The sequence below is a fragment of the Pagrus pagrus genome (genome assembly GCF_965226575.1).
Source record: "Pagrus pagrus genome assembly, chromosome: 18".
In the NCBI taxonomy this organism is placed as follows: domain Eukaryota; kingdom Metazoa; phylum Chordata; class Actinopteri; order Spariformes; family Sparidae; genus Pagrus; species Pagrus pagrus.
The window spans coordinates 25,630,448-25,653,661 of record NC_140202.1 but is presented as its reverse complement, the minus strand read 5'-3'; the positions used below and the strand labels follow the sequence as shown (position 1 = coordinate 25,653,661).

The 23,214-nt window shown below is 41.6% G+C and overlaps 1 protein-coding gene across 2 annotated transcripts in view; it reads left to right on the top strand.

Moving 5' to 3' along the window:
* Positions 1–22,161: 22,161 nt before the first annotated feature.
* Positions 22,162–23,214, top strand: part of slc4a11 (solute carrier family 4 member 11) — an 86,211-nt gene continuing 85,158 nt past the window's right edge. For both annotated transcript variants that reach the window (XM_084381086.1, XM_084381085.1), the window contains exon 1: positions 22,162–22,344. In XM_084381086.1, coding sequence (XP_084237212.1) covers positions 22,308–22,344 — 37 coding nt within the window. In that variant the 5' untranslated portion in view covers positions 22,162–22,307. The remainder of the gene's footprint in view (positions 22,345–23,214) is intronic.

The following is a 23,214-nucleotide window of genomic DNA, read 5'->3' as shown; positions in this document are numbered from 1 at the left end:
GTTGTTTTCTGACTGACCTGAATCCAGTCCTGTTGACATGAACTGTGAGAATATGACGTGATGCATGAATTTCATTCGAGGCAAAGCAGCCGTGTTTTACAAAACACATTTCATACGGAGGGAAACTTCAAAGTCGTTCATTCACTGACAAAGCAGAGGGAGATCATCACCTACAGATCCTGTTTACGATGCAGATCATCGGCATCAGGCGAGCGAGATGATAATCTAGTACACATGCAAAACGATATTGGTGGATTTCAACGTTTGAATCTGATCCAGATCTTCCCCCGTCATCATCCTGGTGAATATTTTAAGGATAAACCTGCTAACGGCCGCCCACTTCACAAAAAGGAACAATGAGCCATTATTCTGAACGACTCTCTGAGAGGATTGGAGCCATCAGCTGTAATATTGCCTCTAAAATGATTCAAATATTGAACATGTGCAACCAGTCAGGAGGGTTTGCAAGCAGACATTTTGCCTCGGCCACAAGTAAAACTAGAATGGTACTGAGGAGAGCGTATACCTCTGCCAAGTCCCAACAATCCACTTTTATCCAATAGCACATAAAACATATTTGATAATCTGCTAGATACAGATTTTTATTTGCATCTGCATCAAATTGTACTCATGTAACATCCATCATTATTCCCTGAGAAATCATCATTTAAAAGAGTAAAAGAATGAAAAAAAAAACTCTTTATGAATCAAAACTTTTGTTTGTGACCTCCAGTTTCTTCCACAGCAGTCAGTCGTTCAAGTTTCCTGTTTTTCGGCAGATTTTTTTGCATTTACCATCGATAAACTTCAACAATGTTGCTGTCAAATCTATTTTTTTTATATCACAGTGTGGAAATACTCACTTTTTGCTTATGTTGTCTGCAAAATAAAGACACAAAGTAACTCCTGTATGTTTCTAGACAAAGGACACATAATAAAGACAAAAAAACATTTATTTTAAATTGAGCTTTTGAAGTCCCAGCAGCCCCTCAGGTGGACTGACAGACAGCAGGTGTCCATCATGTGTTTTGATGATGGCTGCTGCACCTTTACCTCCATCAGACCCGCTCAGCCTGCTGTCACTCTGACTGTCTCGTGCCTGCAGAGCGCGGTGGGCGTGGTCGCAGCTGCGGGCACTCGGCGGGGCGCGTGCTGCCATCAACACCTGGTGACGCCGGTGATTACTTCATGATACTCGCGTTACTTTTTTTTTTTACTAAATGTAGCGACCGGGGACAGAAGAAGGTCGACACCTGCCTGTAGTTTCACCTGCTTCCTGTGGACAACTGAAGACAACGCGGGTGTTAGGAGACATTTCGACGTCTTCCGGAGACCGAGGACATTATGAGAGCTGTGAAAGACGATGGAGAGTCGACCGGGGTGTCGGTTAATCGATTTACAAGAGGTAAGGTGCATTTCAGCTACTTGCTAAAGGCTTTAAATGCTTTTAAACTGTCGTGATATTCAAGGTTTAACAGTGTTTTGTCCTTAACGGACATATTGAGAGACTTAATTAGGCGTCTTAATTAAATGAGACACACAAAGTGCACCAGAGGAGGGATGATTAGCTGAAGAGGTAAAAGTAGGCAGTGTAGAAACAGACTCCATCCTGTAGTTTCACTTCTGTAGCAGTGTTTGGGTCATTATTTCTTATTTGTAACAGAAGGAAGCCTGGGAAGTAGGAGTCGACTGATATGTTTTTATAGGGCCGATAATGATTATTAGAAATCAAGGAGACTGAAAACCGATATTTGGGTCCGATACTCATTTGCAGTAAAAATGAAACTCTCTCCGAACAGTTTTCAGGTACTTTTACTCGAGTATTTCCATTTTCTGCTGCTTTATACTTCCTCTGCACCACTTTTGTAGTTTCTCGTTACTCTGCAGATTATTCAGTGTACGCAGGCTCTTAATTGTGACGTGTTACCATGTGTGAGACGAAGTAGCACATTTTTAAATTAGTTTATCTCGTCGGAAATCTGACAGAGAAATCACAGATAACTGAATAATACTGAATATCTGCCCCTTTTTGTAATCAGGGGATCGATAACCGATAATAAGAACTGGAACTGACTTGTCTTTTTGTACTTTCTGATCTTTTTGTAACAAAATACTTCTATCATACTAGTATCTGGTGTTTTACGGTGACATATTTCATGAGCAAGTATTTGTAATATGTAAGTAGACACTTTAATGTCTCTCATTGTCAGTTCATACATTTTAAACCAGTTAAATTCTTGCCAGCGGTTAAACAATTAATCATTAATCAATAACATCCCTAAATCAGATGGTGTAGTGGACGTGAGTGAGTGAGACCACAGACAAATAACAGATGCTGCATCAGAGCATTTTTAAATGAAATTACTTTATTGGCAATCGGACACCTAAAAAAAAAAACACTGAATATCGTCCATGGTGATGATCAGACTTTATCTTATCTTCACAGACATGTTATGTTGTGCGAGGGGAAATGTGAAGAATACAGCAGTAACTCATTATGTATGGATAGAGGAAATGCTGCACACACAAGAACAGTAAACAGTATCACTGGTGCCAAAAACACATGTAAACACGCCGCTTTAAATCCAACAAACAGTGAAATGTGGCATCTTGAAGGCGTCACGGTTTCCAGTGTTTGCCTCGGCCCAAAGCCCCACATTTACATTTTAGAGCCTCTAGAAATCTGTGAATCAGTGAAACAAGATCGTCGGTATTTAAGACCAAAAAGGTGCAATCCAGTGACAATTTTGAAGAAGTAATGTACAATTAAATAGGATATAAGTAGGAGGAAAGGGTCGCCATGGGTCAAACAGTCCAAAGAGGTAGATACAGAGCAGCAGGCGGACCATACACCTCTATCTATATCTATAACATTCAGTACATTAATGTGATTAAACCAAACCAATCAAATTGTGAGAGAAGTGGCTGAAAAATAGCCGGATAAGCTTTTTGGAGCGTGGTGAGGCCTCGCGAAATGACTCGTTTCACTATCAGAACTCGATCCATTCAGTCCAGTAACGTTCGGGAAAGTCTAGAAGACGCTCTGTGAAGCTGCACAATACGGAAGCTGTGCAGCAGAGTCGAAAAAGTCCAACTTTTTGAGCTTCATGCGCCACTGAGCAGCGCCAGATAAGAATGAATGGGCCTCGGCATCCGACGCTGCATCCAGCCTTTCCCCTTATCGGATCCGTGAGGAGATCTGGGCGAGATAGCCATCGATACAAACTATACAATAGTGTTGAGAAGTTGAACTTTATATATATATATTGATGTATCACCGAGCCCCTAATAGAAACCATATGAACTGTTATTAATTTGATTTGATATAAAAGAGTCAGTTCTTTCATCACTTGCAGAATATAGATTTTTTTTCGTATCTACATCAAAATGAAATCAAGGTGCTCGTAATTTGAACACTCGACAGAAAGACATTAACCTTTTGAACCTCCCTTTCGTCTTATCTTGTTTTTTTAATTGGTTGTACTGAAGCTTTAAAGTCCTGAATCCTCACAAAGTTCAAAGCCAGAACAAAATCTGCACTCCTGTGACCTTTAATTTCCCCAAAACAAGCACTTTTTTTTTTTTGTTTTTGTTGCACATCATCCAGTGTGTATTGTGTAACTGTCTTAACCAGGATTATACCTCTGTTTTTTATTTTTTTTATATGCCATTTGGCTGGCACTTTCATCCTGAGCTCCTTATGGACTTGAGAGTGCATACATGTTTGTTTTGATCCGGTGGGAGTCGAGCCTCTATCTCTGACGCTGTTAACACCGTGTTCTGCATGTTCGACCCACTCAGGAGAATAGACCCATAACCCTGTCGGTACAGTACAGTACACATTAAGAAAAAATAAAACACAGTCTAGAGGTCAAACCATATGTGTAGGACGCAGCACACAACAGTATCTTGAAATCTAACAATTATTACAATATAACCCGTATATAACTTTTACTTTCTATTCTTCTACTTGTGTGCAGATGCTCTGACTTGTTTGTCCTGTTCAGTGTGAATTTGTGTCTTTCTCTGGTTCAGTGTAAACCAAAGTATTAAATTACTGCAGAAAACTCATTAAATTACAGTACGACTTTGTCTTTTCTGTTTCACCCTGACAGCTTTGGCACTTTGGGACAGTTGTGTCTTGTATAGTGTCATCTGTGTTCATCATACAGTCACGTTACGAGAACGTTAATGATAGGGGTGTGACAAAAATGAATCGAAATCAGTCTACGTGGCGAATTTGCGCGTGCAAAGTGGAAAAAATACATTTCAAAAACACTGGCACAGCTAGCTTACCAGTAGCCTGCAGCTGCATTTCCAGACACGTATCCTTGAAGGAGGACAAGCAACTGGCAGCATCAGGGACGTTTGAGAAACGGTTGATTTACTCGTGGAGAAGGTCCAGTGTGTTGCAGCCTAGTCGAACTCGGGCATTGTTAGAGAAACATACAGTTCCCTGAGTTATAACAAACCTTGTTGAAAGGTTTTTCAAGCTGAGATAATTAGGTTTCACAAAAAAATCAGCATGTTTTTTGTGTGGTATTAGTCAGCAGCTAACTCAAGGTCCAAATACATTCAGAAATGAATAATGTGTCCTCATTGATATAAAGCGACAAATATGATATAAGGATTTTCAGAGCGCTTCTTTTGTGATTTTTCTGTGAACCACGAGTTGAGCTCACCTTCACAGCTTCCTCTGTCGGTCTTAAATAACGGTGTCGATGGTCTGTTCGCGGACGTGTGGGGATTTGGTTCACAGAGTTAATTGTTTGTTAAGTGTCATTCATTAACTGCTGTCTGGTGGGACTGCGCTGGAATCAAGTAGCTACTGGTGAAGACATTAATCAATCAGCGACTCACTTAGCTTCCAGCTCCCTCAGTCCCACTTTATTCGCCGAGTTAAACGGGTACAACATCGGGTCCGGGTTAAAAATGTCGTGTAAGCGTCGTCAAAAGGTTAAACTTAAGACATATTTGCAGTACAGTATGATATGATGACAGATGCTCATGATATAAGGGCTTAAATGCTAAATCTAAAATGTTTAAAATGTCACAAATCATGAATGAATCATGAATGAAGCCTTGTTTAGCTTCAGCTTGTTTGTCTGAGCAGTTATCCAAAATTGCAAATGTAATAAGGCGACCATCAACTCACACCATGTGTGTCTTTCTACTATTTCAGAGGGTCATATAAATATATTGTTCCACTGTGTCAAGCCATTTTATGTTCAGAATCAGAGCATGGTGTGCACGTGTCACGTGTTGGACTGGTAACACAACATACTGACAAACAACAACAGGCGCAGCGGGATCCCACACACAGAGAAAACATACAGCTGATAGCAGGCGTTAAAAAAATAACTGAACAGCGACACCGAAGGTCACCTCGGTCTGAACGTCAGCCTCTTAATAAAAATCATTCACTAGAGAAGTTACCTTCAAATCTGTCTATACTTTATCAGCAGTGACGTCTGCAAATCCTTGTGTGAGAAATAGATTTATGATTTCTATCTGTTGACAGCGCTGCAGTATAAACTTAAGTGTGGCGTGACGAGTCAGTGCAGGAGGAACTCATTCTTCAGTCACGTTACACTTTGGTCCTTTCAAGGATTCGTCGCTTCGGGAGTGAGATGCAGGATTTCAGCAGTTATCCTGCAGCATGCGGTCGGACATGCCTCGCGTTGTCTTTTGAAACAATGAGCTGAAGCAACAAGTCAATCAAACAATCAATACGCCGACAGAACAAACAAACATTTGCTGGTTCCAGCTGCTCAAACGAGCAGATTTGCTGTTTTTTGCTCTATTTGTATCTTTGTAAACTGTTTATCTTTGCTTTTTTTGGACTCATGTTTGGATAAAAAAAGACATCTGAAGACATCAGCCTGCACTCTGGGGGTCAGGGATGGACATTTGTCTCTATTCTCTGACATTTTATGACACTTGGCAGAATAATCAATGAGAATCATTGTTAGTTTGCAGCCTTAGATGGTGTGTGACCAAAGCCCACCATGCTTTACTGCCTATAACATGAATTTGGGAAGATATAGTTTGATTTATGTTGAGAAGTATTTCATTAGCATAAAAACTAATGCATAGAAAATCAAGACGCTCATATTGCTTTACAGTACCGGCAGACTGATAAATCATGTGGGCCCGTATTCAGAGTGCGTGCGTGTGAGCGAGGGCATCCATTTTGTTTGAATTAGTCTGCGTGTGTTTATGTGCGCTTTCATGGCAGCCGCTTTTTGTATATTCTGCTTGCCAAGCGGCACTTGGCCAGCATCTTAAAAAAAAAAAAACGGACAATGCAAGGCAGGAGCCGGTCGTGAGGAGAGGAAGTCCCACCCAGTTGTTTGTCCACGGACTGTGTCTTTGCTGTCTTCCTGCCTGGAGCACAACACAAACAAGGTGTCCTTTGCCAGTTTTATTGCAGCGTTTTTGCGTAGCTGCACTCGCATTTTAAAGCTTTTCCGCAGTGACATTATTTTTTTCTTTAGAGGCAGTTCTCTACAAGCAAAAGGGGGGCAGGCTTCCTTTCAAAAACGAGGCAGCTTAATCTATTTTGATAATAGTGACATGCACTCTGGCAAAAATATTAATAGCACAAAGTAGGAGCCTGTATCCACCGGCTGATAAAATGAGAACACTTCTGCAGACTGGATCCTGAATGATGAATGTCAGGAAATTATAATTTTCTTACAAAAGAGATGGCGAGAGATTTCAAAATTAATTCCTTAAGCACTCATCAGATAAAGTAGAGTAGCACATGCAGTGTTATTGGATGTACCGGGATAATTAATCTACAGTAGTTTTGACATATTAAGGATAAAGTGAAATACGACCCACCCACAGATACTATTGTCCACAGCGCTCCTTATAGAAATCTGGTAACTTAATAAGAAGTTTGCCATAACAATGGTTGTTTAATTTCACAATTCTGCAAATGTGATGGTAAGTAGATGGTAATTACTGAATAACGTATGACATTTCTTTGAAATTATGCCCAAATTACCACAATAATTACACCCAAATGTATTGAAAATGACCTCAACAGTATTTATAGTAATAATCTGCTATTTTAGGAGTTAATCAATAGCTTGGAAATGGAAACTTCCAACTGGTTTTCCAGCTAACTTCTGCTGATTAAAGACGTTTTCATTTCCTGGCTAACATTTTGCTGATCATACATTTTAATTTCCAACTAGCTGGAATGAAAAAACTCTTAAAATTAGACAGAAATGAGTTGGAAATTAAAATGGCATGATCAGCAGAAGCTAGGCAGAAACCAGTTGGAAGTTTCCCGGAAATTTATTTAAAAAATTACCAGTTATTTATTAACTGCTTGTTGGAAAAGACAGAATTTTATTATTAAATCATTTGGTTTGAGGTGAAACCTTTCAAATACGTTTCCTGGTAATTACCACTGCCTTCTGGGCCTTTTAAAATGAAGTATTTCCAAATGTTACTGTCGTGTGTCGGTCTGGTTTTCCTGTGAGCGAGTGACCTCCAGCGAGGGCAGAGGAGGCAGGATGATCCACGCTGCTGATGTGACCGTTTCACTCACTCGCTTGAAGTTTAAAAGTGTCTGTGTCAGCATTGCTTCCCCATAAGGGCTTTTGGAAACGTAAAGACAACAAACATTTCCTGTGGAGTAATGTGTGTGTCTGTGTGTGTCTGTGCGTGGAGAGGGTATCACACTGAAGACGGAAAACCTGTAGGGGAAACCGGGGGTCAAAGGACACGGTCGCTGTCTTCAATTCACTGCTGCTTCCACACACGATCTGCTCATTTCTCTATCTGACAAACCCAGATGAGATCAGCCTCACTGAGATAACCGGTCTGTGCACTATACTGTACTGACTCACTATAATTATGAGCCTGTATAAATAGATGAACACCTAAATCTTCTACTCATTTTCAGACAATTTTCAACCCATTAGAACAAAAAAGCAGAAAATAAATAATATATTTTTTAGTATCTGACACTGGACCTGTTCTGAGCCCTCCAGCAGAGGGCAGTGTGTGTGTGTCTGTGCGTGTGTGTGTGTGTGTGTCACTGGACAACATCATTTATCCTGTTGAGTGTGCTTGTGATTATATTCAAAAATCTTATGTTTGGAAATCCTTAGTCATAGAGCGGGTTTAGCCTTCATTTGCATTGCTGTTGGTCGGTGGTTGTGCACATCCCGGTACCATCCTGGAGTGTTTTATGTAAAACCCTCTGCAGGCACATGCAGGACTGAGAATTATTGATCACATCTGCACATCTGTATGCCGTAAATCAGTCCGAGCAATTATCTAGAAACCTTACATTCGCATAAAGGAGACATTTATGCTAAAATGTCATTTTTTTATTCGTCGTTTATTACCTTTTTCTCCGCTGCTTACCTTGTTTCCCCTCGGGGAATAATAAAGTCCATCCTTATCACATTTTTTATTTGGACATTGTGTGAGGAATATTTATAAGGGGACGTCTGAGCCGAGAGGTTTTGAGAGAAGTATGCTTGTGACCAGAGGGTTTTCTGTTTCAGATCTGAGCGCCCGTGGGCAGAGCGAGGCAGGGAAAGTGAACAAGAAAACCGGTTACATGCCCTTGAGCAAAGCAAAGGCTGTTGCGTAGGACGAGCTTTTTGCATGTGAATGAATGAGCGCAGTGAGGAAGGGAGGTGCTGTGTGTGCTCAGTCAGCCTTCCCTGTTTAGATGAGGGCTGAAACTTCACCACTACGCTTGTTGCACTGGGATTCTCATTTTTACACCCACAGGCAGTTATATGTGATGCAGGTCTCCAGGACAGCTTACTCTAAGTGAGCAGGTGGGATTTACTGTGTGGCACTTTGCAGGGGCACATGGTTGTTATCGGACACATGTGAGGATTGATTCTGTCAAAATCCAGGTCACGCTGGCATCCATTATCTTAAAAAGTCCGCCAAAACAAAAGTAATTTAGGGTGAGATGCACCCAGACGTATGAAGTAAATATTCTTGTTGTCCTTGGTGACACAAACACACCATGGGAATTTCAAAATAAAGGAGCACCTTTTAAAGAAGAAGGATGTAAAATGCTGGATACATTTTAAATGACTAGTTTCACTATTAGAAAGTCTTAAAGAACCGCTATTAAATCGTTTTATTCCCTTTCACGTAAGCAGAGGGCTAAACCAGCAGTTAGGCGTGCGTTCGGCCTGGGAAGTCGAGCTTTTTGGCTTCGGCTCAACAGCTTTCACAAGAATGAACGGGCTTTCATCGATTCATCGTTGCTCTGCTGTGACATTGTCAGACTCATGGTGGACACTTAAAGTACTGTTTTATTTTTATATTTTTACATGCAAGCGTGTTATGCTAATAGTGGCTAATTTAGCCTGAGCAGAAAGATGAAGACTGGGGCTATGATGGTCTGTTAAGCTCACTATTATCTTACAGTTTATCAGGTCTCACACAGCTCCTTCTGCAGCCACACACGTCTTTATCCTTTTTTTTTTGCTGTTTTGAAAAATGATTTTAATCAGTGGATCAAGTGTGTAATCATTTTTGTGTTTCTGAGAGTAAAAACAGCAGAGTTCAGTTCTGTTGTTGAAGCAGGTTTGCCTCTCGATCCATGATCTCATAAGGAGCGAGTGAGTCAGTTTAGTGCTAAGATGGTCACAATCTGTCTGTTGGCAGGGTCCATTTGTGCTTAGCTGCAGCTAAAAACAGGGCGATAGGAAGTTGCCAATAATGATTCTGTTTTTTGACCAATCGAGCTGCTGCGTGAGCACATTTCCTGTTGTCTCAGCGTGCCGAAGCAGCCGACTTCAGGACAATGGAAGGTCAAAGATCACCAAAATATAAACCCCAAACACGCTGCAGATTCTGCCCCAAGGAGGACGTGACAGGGAGAGCTCATCCCATTATTAACTCACGGTGTAGTATTTCCCTCTCAAAGGTTGGAACATCCTCAAAGGTATTTTCATTATGAGGCTTCAAATGAACTGAAAATGACTTAACCTTTAACTACTTTTTTATAGCAAGCCAGTAAGCACGTGGAAAAATTGACATTGCAATATTTGCAACATTGCATTTAGTCAAACAACCGAAGTTGGCCCTGCTTTGTTCGATGCATTGATTGGGAATGATTGGTAGTTGCTGTGCATGCAGAGTCATGTTCTCCCATGTATCCCACAACCCTTAAATCTAAAAAAATTATGTAATATCAGAAAGACGTCTGGTGCAGATCAGTCATTGAAAATTGACTCGAATCCACAAGTCAAGAAAAAGTTGTAGCGGGACATGCTTGTGTTTACTTGTGCTGTCGTGTAGATCATAGTCATCTTCAGTGTCTGACAGATACTAGCAGTGTAATGCCACAAACATCGTTATGGGCTTAATGAATGAACAAATTAATCAAGTAAAATGCAGGCTAGAAATGGGCAATGTCGTCAAAGTAATAGGCCTGAGTCCTTGATGAAGAAAGTGTACACATGCCGCAGCCTCTCATATAACATTTCCTTATTTCTGTGCCATTCAGATGTCCCAAATCATAATAATTATCTACAGACTGTGTGGGCTACAATGCACAGGAAACATTGTTGTTCTTGTTAAGAATAATATAGAAAAACAATAATTAAAAGCAGTTTATATGATTGAAAATTGATTTAGAGCCCCCCCTAGCTGCACGGCAACTTTGTCCCACTGGTCGGCTTCTCCATATCCTCGAGATAAAGCCCTCCTTACTTTACAATACTAGTCCTGCACTGTGACTATTATGCATGCGCACAATGGGATGTCGATGCTGAAGTGATATATTGTTCAGCCCCTGGTACTTGTGCCACAAAGCAAACATTCGAAAAATGTTGATTTGATGGACACATTAGCATGACAGTGGAAGCATCTCCGCCCTTATGTGCCGCCAAGAAGTGAAAGACAAGTGCTTGCACAACAGCGTTTGAACGGCACTTAGTCCGTTACCGCAGTGCCACAAAAAAACAAGACCTAACTACCAGTGTGAAAGAGTCCTTAGAAATTCACCTCACATGCACGTATGTCGAGTTGTGTGTCCCTGCACTGATATGTGTGTGTGTGTGTTCACCTGTGTCGTCTCCGTTACATTTCCCTGAGCCAGTTTTGCCTGAGAGAACATAATCAAGTTGTTCTTCTCCAAATTAAATCTGTAGCTAGTTTGTGACCTGAAATATGCCCTCATCCCCTCGGCAATACTTACAGCTCTGTACTAAACGCTGCTGTGCACACACACACACACACACACACACACATACACACACACACACACACACACACACACGCCCATGCCCATACAGAGGGGAATTGCGGGAGGCTATATTCTGATAGCTCCTGCAGTGATATGTGGGGGCAGCAGAGTAACAAGAACCAGCTGCTCCCCTCATCCTCCTTCTCCTCTTCTTCATCATCTTCCTCCTCCTCCTCCTTCCTTCATCTCCATTTTCTCCTCTATTCCAGAGTATTATTATGATTATCACTCTGCCTCTCTCTCTCTCTCTCTCTCTCTCTCTCTCTCTTCCTGTGCCAGAGCAAAGCATAAACAACAACAACAACAACAAAGACAATGCTGAAGGAAGAAAAAAGACTTTTCCTATTGCACGCACGCACACACACACACATGAATACAGACACATGTACACAAAAACTGACAGGCACACGAGCTTATAGACATAGACACAAACACAAAGACAAAACAGACGCCTACACATAGACAGGAAGACAAGATAGACGCCTACACATGCAGACACCAGGGTGTAGTTAAAGCCCATGCACACACGTACAGTACACACACACACACACACACACACACACACACACACACACACACACACACACACACACACACACACACACACACACACACACACACAGTCGGCTGCTAATGAAGGTTGTTCCCAGTCAAAAGGAAGGAGCAGGATTCCCTCACTGATTGATGACTCATTGAGGCAATAGCTGTCGCTGTTTGTGCATCATTACTTGCTATGCTGTATTACCATTAATACTACACTGCTGCAGCTACCTCAGGAGCCCCACGGCTTCTCAAAAACGGGCTTTAAAAATTGCCAAGAAAAAGTCTGAACGCTGGTGCAGAGGCATGTTGGCATCCAAATGAGTTGTACACCCCATCCTGACATCTGGCACAAGGACAAAAGGACAGCACATACACTGCAGCAGCACCAGCCCCGCACAATACTAGACTACAAATCAGTTAAATCACATAATTTCAGCAGGCCTTTATGCAACCTGGCTGCTAACTGTCTACTCGAATAGGCAGCAGCTGGATCATATTTGCAAAAAAGGACCATCCACTCAAAGATGGCAACTTACAGCTCAGCATATTTTATATATATATCATTTTTAAGTTTGACATAGACGGTAATGGAAAATTACAGAGCCTGGCAGGAACAGGTCGAATAAAACTGAGCTAATTTATGTGCAACTCTGCTGACATATTATGTTTAAGATGTGTCAGATACAACTGCCGTTTGTCAGGCAGATAGATTGTATCCACGTAATTATCCAAAATCAAAACAGAACAACCTTCACTGTTCATCTCACTGCAGTTGCTGCATTATGCACCAAACCGTTAGCAGCCGAAGCTGACCAGCATCGCTGAAGCAATGTCTAATGTACATGTAGCCTCAACAGAACAAGTGTTGCAGCTGCTAGCCTGCTGCTGCCTCTTATCCCTCACTGAGTGGAGCAGTCACACCAACCTGTAGCCTTCAGATCATCAGGACTGTTACAGTAGCTTGATATGATATTGAGAGATCATCTCTCTGTGAAAAGTAACTATAACTGATATGAGAACATAACTCATTGAAGTTAAAGCAACAAAATAACCTAAAAATAACCTCCTGCTCCTGCTTGGCTCCTTATAGATTTAATATCTTTTAGGGTTTGAAGTCAGAAGAAGCAAGCATTAAATAACACCACCGTAGACTCTGGGATCGTCTGATGTTTTCTATTATTGTTGTTGTTTTTTAACTGCTTTCAGATGTTTTATAGATCAAACAATCAGTCGAAAATTCGAGATAATAATCAGCAGATTCATTGATTAAAAAATATACAGTGATATGTAACATTTCTGCATTAAAATGTCTAAAAAAAGAGATGATATTGGTTATTTATTTTATTGAGTTATGTACAAAAGTTAACGGTGGTCGCCTGTCGCTATAACTTCAGAGAAAACGATGATAGGTCAGAAAGTGATGCAGGATAATTTGGTAACGTGACAAAACATAACGTAAAACTTTAATACATCACTTTGTGAACATTTCATATCAGATAGATTTTCATTGGCAAAGGTGTCTCTGTGTTGCTCCTCGTGTTTTTGGTGTGTTTGTGTTCCCGGAGCTTCTGGTTTGTACTTCTTTGGGTTTTTGTCTCTTTGGTTCTGTTTGGATTTGCCAACATTGGAGTTTGATCAGTGCTTCATTATCAAAGCTTGCTTTTCTTGTTTTCAACCTGCCTGCCCGCCTTTGTGTGTTTTGCGTTTGGGTCCTCATCAGTTTGCAAACTGTAACAGGAAGTTACATACAGTGCATTTTTAATATGCGTCTGTTTCAATTAGTTAAGAGAAAATACTGAATTAATCTAAACATAAAAGTTAACTTTACAGCTCGGATCATTCGCTCCTCTTTGTCCTTGTCTCTGTAAAAACAGCCACTGTGTTGACGTGCAGCTGTATTTGCACTGTGGGATTCACTGTGAAACCAGGAGACTGTCAGCGTAAAGCTCCGGCTCTGCTGTTTAGAAAAGGTGTACACGTCCATCTTTTGTAATAACTGTCGATTGTTGACTTTAAGTACAATAACTTTGAAACCTGCTTTAGTGATGACTTAACCGAGTCTCCTGAATGAAGGTCGAACCTTTTTATGTGCGACCGCCCCCATGGGCCTCATGAGCGTTACCCCCCCCATCACATATAAACCCTTACTTTATTTTTTTGCGGCTTTTTATCGAAACAGCAGGGCGGCTGAGAGAGACACATACGAGGCGGAGACGGTTCTCGCAGGACTCAATCCCAGGCCAGCGGGGGGGTGCATGTGGTTCCAGAGGCGGGGGTCCTAACTGCTAAACTCTCCCTTTGCACCTTATTGCTTTTTAGTGGTTAAGGCGGTTCACAAGTGGTGATTCATCACTCACTAACACACACACGCACCAAGCTGTGAGCTTCCCGGAGGCCATTCCCACCTCCAGTCTCATAGTCCCTGTTGATGACGAGCCACAGAGAAGCCTGGGGGTCATTCCAGACGCCTCTCTGCACTCTCAGCTCGGAAATTTTATCTGTTTTTCTGTTTTTTGACACGCGGAAACCTCCCATTCAAGTCATGTGGTGGAACTGGTTTTTGATGCCAGTTAGCTGGAGAGAATGAGGAAGCAGAGCTGTCCTCGAGCCCTCAGCTGGAGCATGATGGGATTTTTCTTAAGGGAGGGAAGCTGACGGCAGTCGTTGTCAGGCAGTAATAACACACACGCGTACAGATCAACGTGTGTGTCCACTACTGTACGTCGCTCAAACGAAGAAAAACAACACGTTTGTTGTCTTGTGTTTTGCATGCCCCGTCCTCTGAAGCTTTTGCAGGCTGCTGCCAGTTTGGGAATGCAGTGAGCTATTGGGAATTTACATTTTATTGTAAAGACTCAAACAGCTTTAAGCAATTACCTCAACACAAACAAGTCCAAACCACAACATGGCACCTGTAAATTACATCAACTGTTTACCAATAGCTACATGGATTTGCTGATTAATCCACAAGTCGAACGAAAAAGAAATTTAGTATGCAACTTTTTTGATAACTGATTATTCCTTTCAGTCATTTTTCAGGCGAACAACGTTGCCCTCTGGTAATCCTCGACCCTATCAATCAAATCAACTATTTACCAATATACCGAAGCTGCAAAGAGGAAATTAATTCAGTTTTTCACAATTGTTTCAGGCGTTCTTCAAGCAAAAATGTCAAACATCGCTGGTTCCAGCTTGAGGATTTACTGCTTTTCTTTCTCATTTATGACGGTAAATGAAGAGTCTGGGTTTCTTTTTTTAGGGATTATTTCGTTTTGGCTTGTATTTAGACAGAACGGCTGTTAGAGTCAGACAAGAAACGTGGGTGAGAGGGAGGTGAAGCTGCAAAAAAAGGCCCACAGGCTGGAATCAACCCAGGACGCTGCTGAGGACTCAACCTCCTCACACGGGTCACATGCTCCACCAGGCGCCCGGCCTTTTTGTTTTCTGACTGTCGGCTGGACGAGAGATGTGATTTCAGGACGTCACTTTGGAGCATTTATCATAATTTCTCTTGACATTCTATAAACCGAACCGCTGATTAAACGTGAAAACAATCAGGAGATTAATGGAAAATTATTGTTAGTTGTAGCTATCACATTCATCGTAAGATATATTTATTTTTATATTTCAACACGCATAATATTGACCCTGGTCGTCATGACTCATTATTATCATTACGGAGGGGAAGTAATCTCTTCTTAAAATGAAAAAGGATTACGCACGGAGAAATGTGTCGATGCCTGCGTGTGAGGAGAAAAATGTTTGTAGACATTTAAAAAGCGTCTGTTTCTCTGCCACTCCAGTGAATCAACTATTCAATTAACCTTTACACTGTAGTGTCCTGAAGGTAAAAAATACTGCTGGGTGGGAAAATAAAATAGCAGCTCTCGTCTCTTTTTTCATTACGACTGTTAAGGTGCCTTTTGCCTTGAAAGCATTTGATCGCAGCAGTTTTTCTGTCGAGCTAACGAAGGACTGCAGCTGACAGTTATTGTCATTATCAATCAATCTTATCAATTCTTTTTTAATTTAGTTGCAAAAATAGTGAAATATGCCCCGAGGATATCTTCACGCTGCTTGTTTTCATTGCAAAACAACAAAAGATATTCAATCTGACAACTAAAAACACATTTAAGAAGCTGGAACCACAATTGCTGCTTGATTAACTATTAATTAAATATCAGTTTCTGTCAACAAACCCTATTTTTGTTGTGTTTTTCTTTGTGTGCACTCAAAGAAGAAGTATTATAAGACACTGCATGTCGTAGCTGCACAAATGCCGCCTGCCTGGTGACGCTGTGTTGTTCTACATGGTGGGGAGCAGCATTAAGAGCACTTACTGTACTTTCCCTTCGCACTAAAAGCATCGAACAACAGCAAACATCAACAAACACAGCCCCGGGTCTTTAAAAGATGCGCCCCAAAAGCTTTATTGTAGTCAAATGACATTCGGGACAGAGACTCTTATCTTCTGGGGGTTTTTTCCACGACGACTTAAAGTAAGTAGACAGTAAGGGTTCGGTGTCAGGGACAGTTGAGCGTTAACACATGGCTGTGGCAGGTTACGTGAAGCCTCTCATGTCCGACTGTTTCAAACTGAGTGGCCACAACCAAACATGTAACACCATTAGGAGGGAGTTGTTCTCAAGGTTCGGGCGGTGTAGCTGAGGTCATGAAAGGCTAATCCTTGTTCAAACATAGGAGCTGTTTTGTTTTGAGCAGACGTGTTGTGCTGGCAGCTATAATTAGAGTGAAATAATTAGTTAAATATTTCTGTTTATATAACTTTCTTTCCCCTTTTTTCATCGTGTTTTGACAGCAGAGTGCCAGAAACCTTCTGTCTAATTTGTCAGACTCTTCATTATTCAAGCTGGAATAATATTATTGTGAGATTAACAAGAAATACATGCACATCAGTGTTTATAAAGCCCCACCCATACATATTAGCATGGCTGTTTTGTGGCCAAGGTTAATTCATCACATATCCAATTTTTTTGTTGACCGAGGAAGCTTTCAGATCCTTTACTTGACGGGACCTCCACCCGAAGTGTGTAGTTTATACGCACTTTTATAAGCTGCTCGAATGTTTTCTGTATAAAATCTAAAAAAAAACCGTACTTTTGAATAAATGTAGAGGCCTCTGAGATGCTCTCAAGTAAAAATACAAATACTCTGTTAAAGAAAAACTTCCTCAAAGTTGAATTTCAGCTCGATGCTTTTGGAAATATACTTCCAAAAACTGCATTACAGTCGCATGTCAGTACATGTCTCAGATACAACTGATTAAAGCCACTTTAATGTGTTTTTATCATAACAATGGATCAAATGAGTGAAAACAGTGATGAACCTACAAACAACTATTACCCGAATCTGCGGCTCCCCTCAGCTTACGCAGCTTTACAGTGAGTGTGAGCTCATTGTTTACTCGCCGTACACTTTCTGCTCAGGACCGAATGGCAAGCAGACACAGTTAGCGACGAGAGCAGAGTTAATATTGGAGTTACATTCACCAGTTGGTCAGAAACACGACTCCACGTGCGTGCTAATGATGCTATATAACTGCCGGATGTGTAAATAAGCAGCTGTTTGCTAAGAAGTTTGACAAATAATCCACTCGAATGGTGATGATATGTTAATGTTGTGTTTACAGATTGTTACCACTGCCCCCAAGTGGCCAAAGGAATAAGTTAATGTAGGTTTGAAAACCAAATTTATGGGATTCTTATTAGAAATATTAGTTACCATAAGTATAGAGTTCGTAGGAGCACTACAAGCCAGTTTTATTAGGTGCACAGCATTTTTAGACTATATACAACATGGACGTAGTCTCTCTGTCTCCCATGGGTTTCTGCAGAGCCACTGTGAAGCTCAGTGTGTTGGCTCCAGCCGTCGCCATCTTGGCAGCGCCTGACTCTGCTTAATTCCCAGCCGGTCCAGAAATGGGCAAGCCGAACGAAGCCTGGTTGCTAATAGCTTGCGGCTACCTGAAAGTGTCCTTGCTCTTAATTGTGCATAACTTCAAGCCTTAATGAAATAAGCAATAGAAACCAAAACTGTTTTTGTACCAGGCTGTAAACATGTTTATTTCTGCTATAAAGTTTGAGCATTTTTAAAATGCGGGTCTTATGGGGATCGACTGGTTTTGTAGCCAGCCTCAAGTGGCCATTCGATGAACTGCAGTTTTTGGCAGCACTGTTTTGGCATTATTTATTTATTTGTTTAAACCCTGAAGGATCATCGAGTTCTCACGTGAAGTGAACATTTTGGGAGTGGAAGTTTAATTTCATCGCCATTGTTTTTACTAAATCTACAAACATAAGCTTTGTCAACTTTACCGGCCAACAACACGTGAGCAAACAGCAACATTGCTCAGAACAGTAGCAAAGCCTTTTAGAGAAGCTGTGGTTCAGGTCTGACGTGACGCTCGATCTCTGTCAGTCGCTCTGATGCCTGTCGGGCGCTGAGCTGATCCTCCACTCAAAACCGGCTCCAGACTGAAAGCATGAGCTGAGAGAAGTTAAGAACAAAGAGTAGCAGAAGATTCACGTTTGCAGATTTTCCTTCTCCCCATCTCCACTCTATCGACCTCAGTCGCCACGTCAATACGATTTTGACTTTTCCGGCTCCAGTAGATGAAAACAAGAGTCACCTCAAGGCTTCAGCGCATCACTTCAAGCACCTATAGGTGACAGACTGCCTGTACGGCCATGTTTTTTTCCTCCAGGTCGCTCTTATTGACATTTACCGAGACTTTTGGTGAGCGAGCGCAGACATGCCCTTCGCTGTTTAACTAGCGTGCACCCGTCATGTCACCTGGGTTGGAGGTTCGTGGTGGGTGAGAACACTTGAATTATCCTCCTGGCGAGAATGCGCCCCGGCTCACTGAGTGACGCATTTGCCCTCGCAGTGCGTAACAGTTCTTATGCAAAGCAGACCCACCGGCCATACCACACACAGTGATGTTATATATGCTGGCTTATGCAAATGACTGACCTTTCACAGAGCATCTACATCAGGGGTGGGAAATTAACTTTTTGATCCAGTAGCCTCTGTGTCTGGCAGATTTATACATTCAACCAAACTACTCATTATTCCATTAAAAAAAGAAAGAGCTTCTCAAATCTAACTCTGAAGGGAAAATATTATGATTTAAGACATTTAACAGTGTAAACAATTGGAAAATTTGAATTAAAGTTGAAGCAATTTTCTTAAACCATGTGCCACTTTTGCAAAACAAGCATATATTTTTTAAAAGTGGCTCTTCTTACTCTGCTTGTTGTTACTCAACCAAGTAGTTGCAGGTTAATTCTCTCAGCTTACCAGCATTATAATGCGACATTAAATGCTGTGTACTTAAAACAAAACCTCGGCCATTATCATATTAACAAAAAAGCCTACAGACGCATTTGCGTCATAGCAAAAAAAAAAAACAGTCCGTTTTAATCTCCTAACAGCAGATATTCTATATGATTATGTAATAATATGTGTGGATTTATGTAAAACACAGCAGCAGCCCCGTGAACCACTGCTTAACCTTAAGTATTAATTTAAGTAGCTCGTGGTAGGAACAGTTGTATTCATCATGTTAATATGATTAGTTTTTAGTGTGAGAAAAGAACAATTCCAACATGAAATTTCCAGATTATGTTCCCGTTTAACAAGCCTGAAGGTCAACAAGAGAAACTGGTGGAAAAGTTGGCGGGACTGCGTCTTTGGTGATCGCTCATATGAGATCAGAAGACTTTATTATAGTGCCGAAGAGTCCTGTTTACTGTATCCAGGGTTGTGACCTTACATGTCAGAGCAATTTTCTCTGAAGTTACATTGCTTGTGGAAAGGATGCAAATGAATACCTGATGCAAGGGTTGCACTGGGTTTCATGGTTCACTGTGGTTGGATAATTGACGGTAATCAGACCGTCTACATTTGCTTATCTATTATGACATCCTACGTTATAAGTCTTATATAAAAAATTACCACTTTTGGAAAACTGTCAAAGTCAAAGCTCGTCTTTGAATTCATTTCTATTTAGATTTCAGTTTGTAGATTCGTTCAGTCTGTCTGTGTTGCCCCACCACTTTTTTTAAATAGCTCTTTTATATCACTTTCAAAATCATAATTTTGTTTAAAAAGTGTTCGCTCGCACCCAGAAGTTTTAATCAACAAATGAAAAAAGGTTGACTGACATGCACTGGTGCTTTCTGCGGCAGATGTCATATCAATGATTCAGTTACAAGAATTTGCAGTTTGTGTTCTTCAGTACAAACCGTAATTAATTGATTTGATTAGTGTGGTTCGGCTTGCATGAGTTCACAGTGACTACAGTCAAACCAGAATCACATGCTCCCGGCATCAGTTTGTTTTCTTGGACGGAGTCGAGGTTTACCTGTCATCATGCACGACTGGAGATTTTGGCAGCTAAATGCGGAGGTGTCAGCACAGATCTGATCCCGGTCCCTGTCACTTTAGCTCGGCATGATGGACCCGTCGGTGCTGTTCGCCATAATTTACACACTCTGAGTCCCGGTTAACGACATGTACGTCAGCTGAAATTAGCAGTAGCTCTGACAGTGGGTTTCTCTGGCTGTATCGACAGATGTTTGACTTCATGTTCTTCCCACATCGCGGCAGCGTTTTATGTCCGATTGCATCAGGGCTGCAAATATCTTCGATTGCTTCTTAGCATTTTATCCAGTTGATGAGAATAAAGATGTAGTCAGGAAACATGGAGAAACAGAGCGGGATATGAGATGCTACAACGGTCGATGTACCGGCCAGATGTTTCTCATTGATTGTGTGCTGCAGTTACTTATTCTTTCACTGTCTGCACACTGTTTACATGGTCACACACCGGCACATTTGAACCTTTCGTTATGTTTTTGTTCTAACTTATTGAATGTGTTCTTGGCTTTTACTGACTCTCGTGCCGTTGTTACAATGGAGCAACGTACTCCACCTCATTAGCTTTGTCTTGTGTATCAGTTGTGTAAATGACGTATTGTGACTAGTTTCCCTCTTGGAGATTAATGCATCCCAGTCTCCAGGATATGATGTAAGCAGTTAACAGTTCAGGAGGTGGAGGGGATGGTGGTGGTGTGATTATGAGGCGAACGACACAGTTCGAGTCACACCGCTGGATATTTCTAAGAAACCAGGTGTTTTTAAAGGAGACCTGCAGACATTTCCAGCCAACCAAAACTGGCCATTTTCACAGGATGTCGGACCATCTCCATCTGTGATCGTGGATCGTGATCGTGTGTAAACCTAAGCAGAACATAAGCACAACGTGGCGAGAGAGAAATAAAAAATGTAACCTAAACAAACGAAAAGTGGAAACGTACTTAGCTAACATTTTTTCTGGCGTCCGGGTTGATTAATGAAATTGAACCAATATTAGAATTTTGTCGTGATACTGAAATTTCTAGCTGTATTTCTTTCGATACCATACCTTTATACTTTACCATGTTCAATACCACAGGAAAAAATTGACACAACAAATTTTTGATTTTTAATTAAAGATGAATATATTAGGAAGGACTATGTTGGCACTGCAGAGAGCAATAAATATCACGTATCCATACTTGTGTATCGACATTTTTTTCCTCAACTAATCAGCTTCTCAGTTCTAAAAGACGTCTTGTATGAATTACAATAGTGAAAAGAATCAAAATAATCCAAAGCCCAAGACAAAAGCTTGAATTTATTCAATTTTTCTCCTGACCCACAGTTCAAAATTAAATAAAACTGAGAAAAGAAGCAAAGAAAAGAACCTGGTCTGACTCCAGCTTTGAGAAGCTGGAGTCAGACCAGGATCTTGAACAACAGACCAGACTCTGTATATTTATATGTGAGAGTTCAAGAGACACAAAGGGACATAATGAAATATGGAGGGAGATTTCAACCTTCTCAAGCTGGGCAAAAAAGTTTATTCAGAATTGCAATAAATCAATGCATGATGTGCAAACGATCACATGATCACAACATGTTAGACTCGTACTTCCTTCCATCCTTGGTTTGACCCGAGCCAGTGTTGGTGTAGAAGTATAGACGTATGTGGATGAGATCATGGACAGAGATACTGTAAGCTCACATTCTTAGTGAGACTAGTTTGGTCAGTCGGAGTTGCAATGGCGACCAGGTGAGTTGACGTGGCTGACGACGAGATGCCATGTTGCATTTTGCCGTGTTGAGAGAAAACGTGTTGGGGAGGTGTGTCTCGACGTGCGGTTCGCCTCGCTGCATGCCGGCCTCCCATAGGCTGTCGACTGGTGAGCTGGGATCGTGAAGCGGAGTGTGGAAATGAGAAGGCACTAGGACCCAGCGGCGAGACAGCGAGCCAGGCAGGCAGAGTGGGGCTGAGTCACTGCATGTGTCTGAGAGGCAGTCAGAAACAGAGCAGAGCAAGGGAGCAGAGGTGATCTCACACTCATCAGCACAGGATAACACAACCATGATGGGTTGACTTGGGGGGGAGGCGGTTGGAGAGAGGAAGTGTGCATTCGCCACCACTTGCTCAGCCATGGAGACCAACAAAGTTCTTCATTTTGTGCCTTCGGGTAAGTGGATCAAAAGCTCTGAGAGCTGCTCCTCAGCTGTGCACGACACAGCATTCACTGGGAGAACCTTGGGGTTCCCTACCTAGTGAAACCTGAGAACCCCCTGTGAAAAACATGTGCAGCCCACCTCCACTTCCACTCTGAGGGACGACAGATGTTCGGGTGTGCATGTGTTTCTACAGTGCATACTTGGTGTTTTTTTGTGTTCGTTCTTTCTGTGTACTTAAGCAAATGTTCTGTTTGTGACAGAAATCCTGTTTTGTCAGAGGGAGGTGTGGTTGTAGACGCCTGTTTGTGCTTACAGAAATGCAGATGTTTTTTTTCTTCTTGCATTTGTGTATGAGTACGCGTTTGCCGTTTTTTCCTTTTTCTTTTTTTCCCTTCTTTTTGTTTATGGCTGGTATGCGACACCAGAGGTTTCCCTCGCTGTAATTCTTCAGTTCAGGAGCTGAACCTTGCAAAAAAAAAAAAAAAAATAGCAAACCCTCCCAGAGTAAAAGGCAGTATACCTGTCGAGCAGGGACAGCTGGAATGCAAGGGGGGGAGCCTGGGCTCGTAATGCACTTTCTCATGTGTTGCACTGACGGGGCTCGTGCAAGTGCGCTTGCTAGACGGAGAAGGATCAACACAGTGTGAGAGGCGTGTGTGAACGTGCACATGCATCTGTGTTTACTGTCTTAGTGTGTGTGTGTGCATGAGAAATCGAGAGAGAGCGAAAAAGATGTGTTCATCCGAGTATCGCTGTCTGTGTGTGTTTGTGCCTGTTTGAAATGTGTGTGTGTGTGTGTGTGTGTGTGTGTGTTAGTGAGATAGAGGAAGACAGACAGATTAGTGTTGGTGACAGCCACAGGAGAGCAGCGAGTTCCCCCC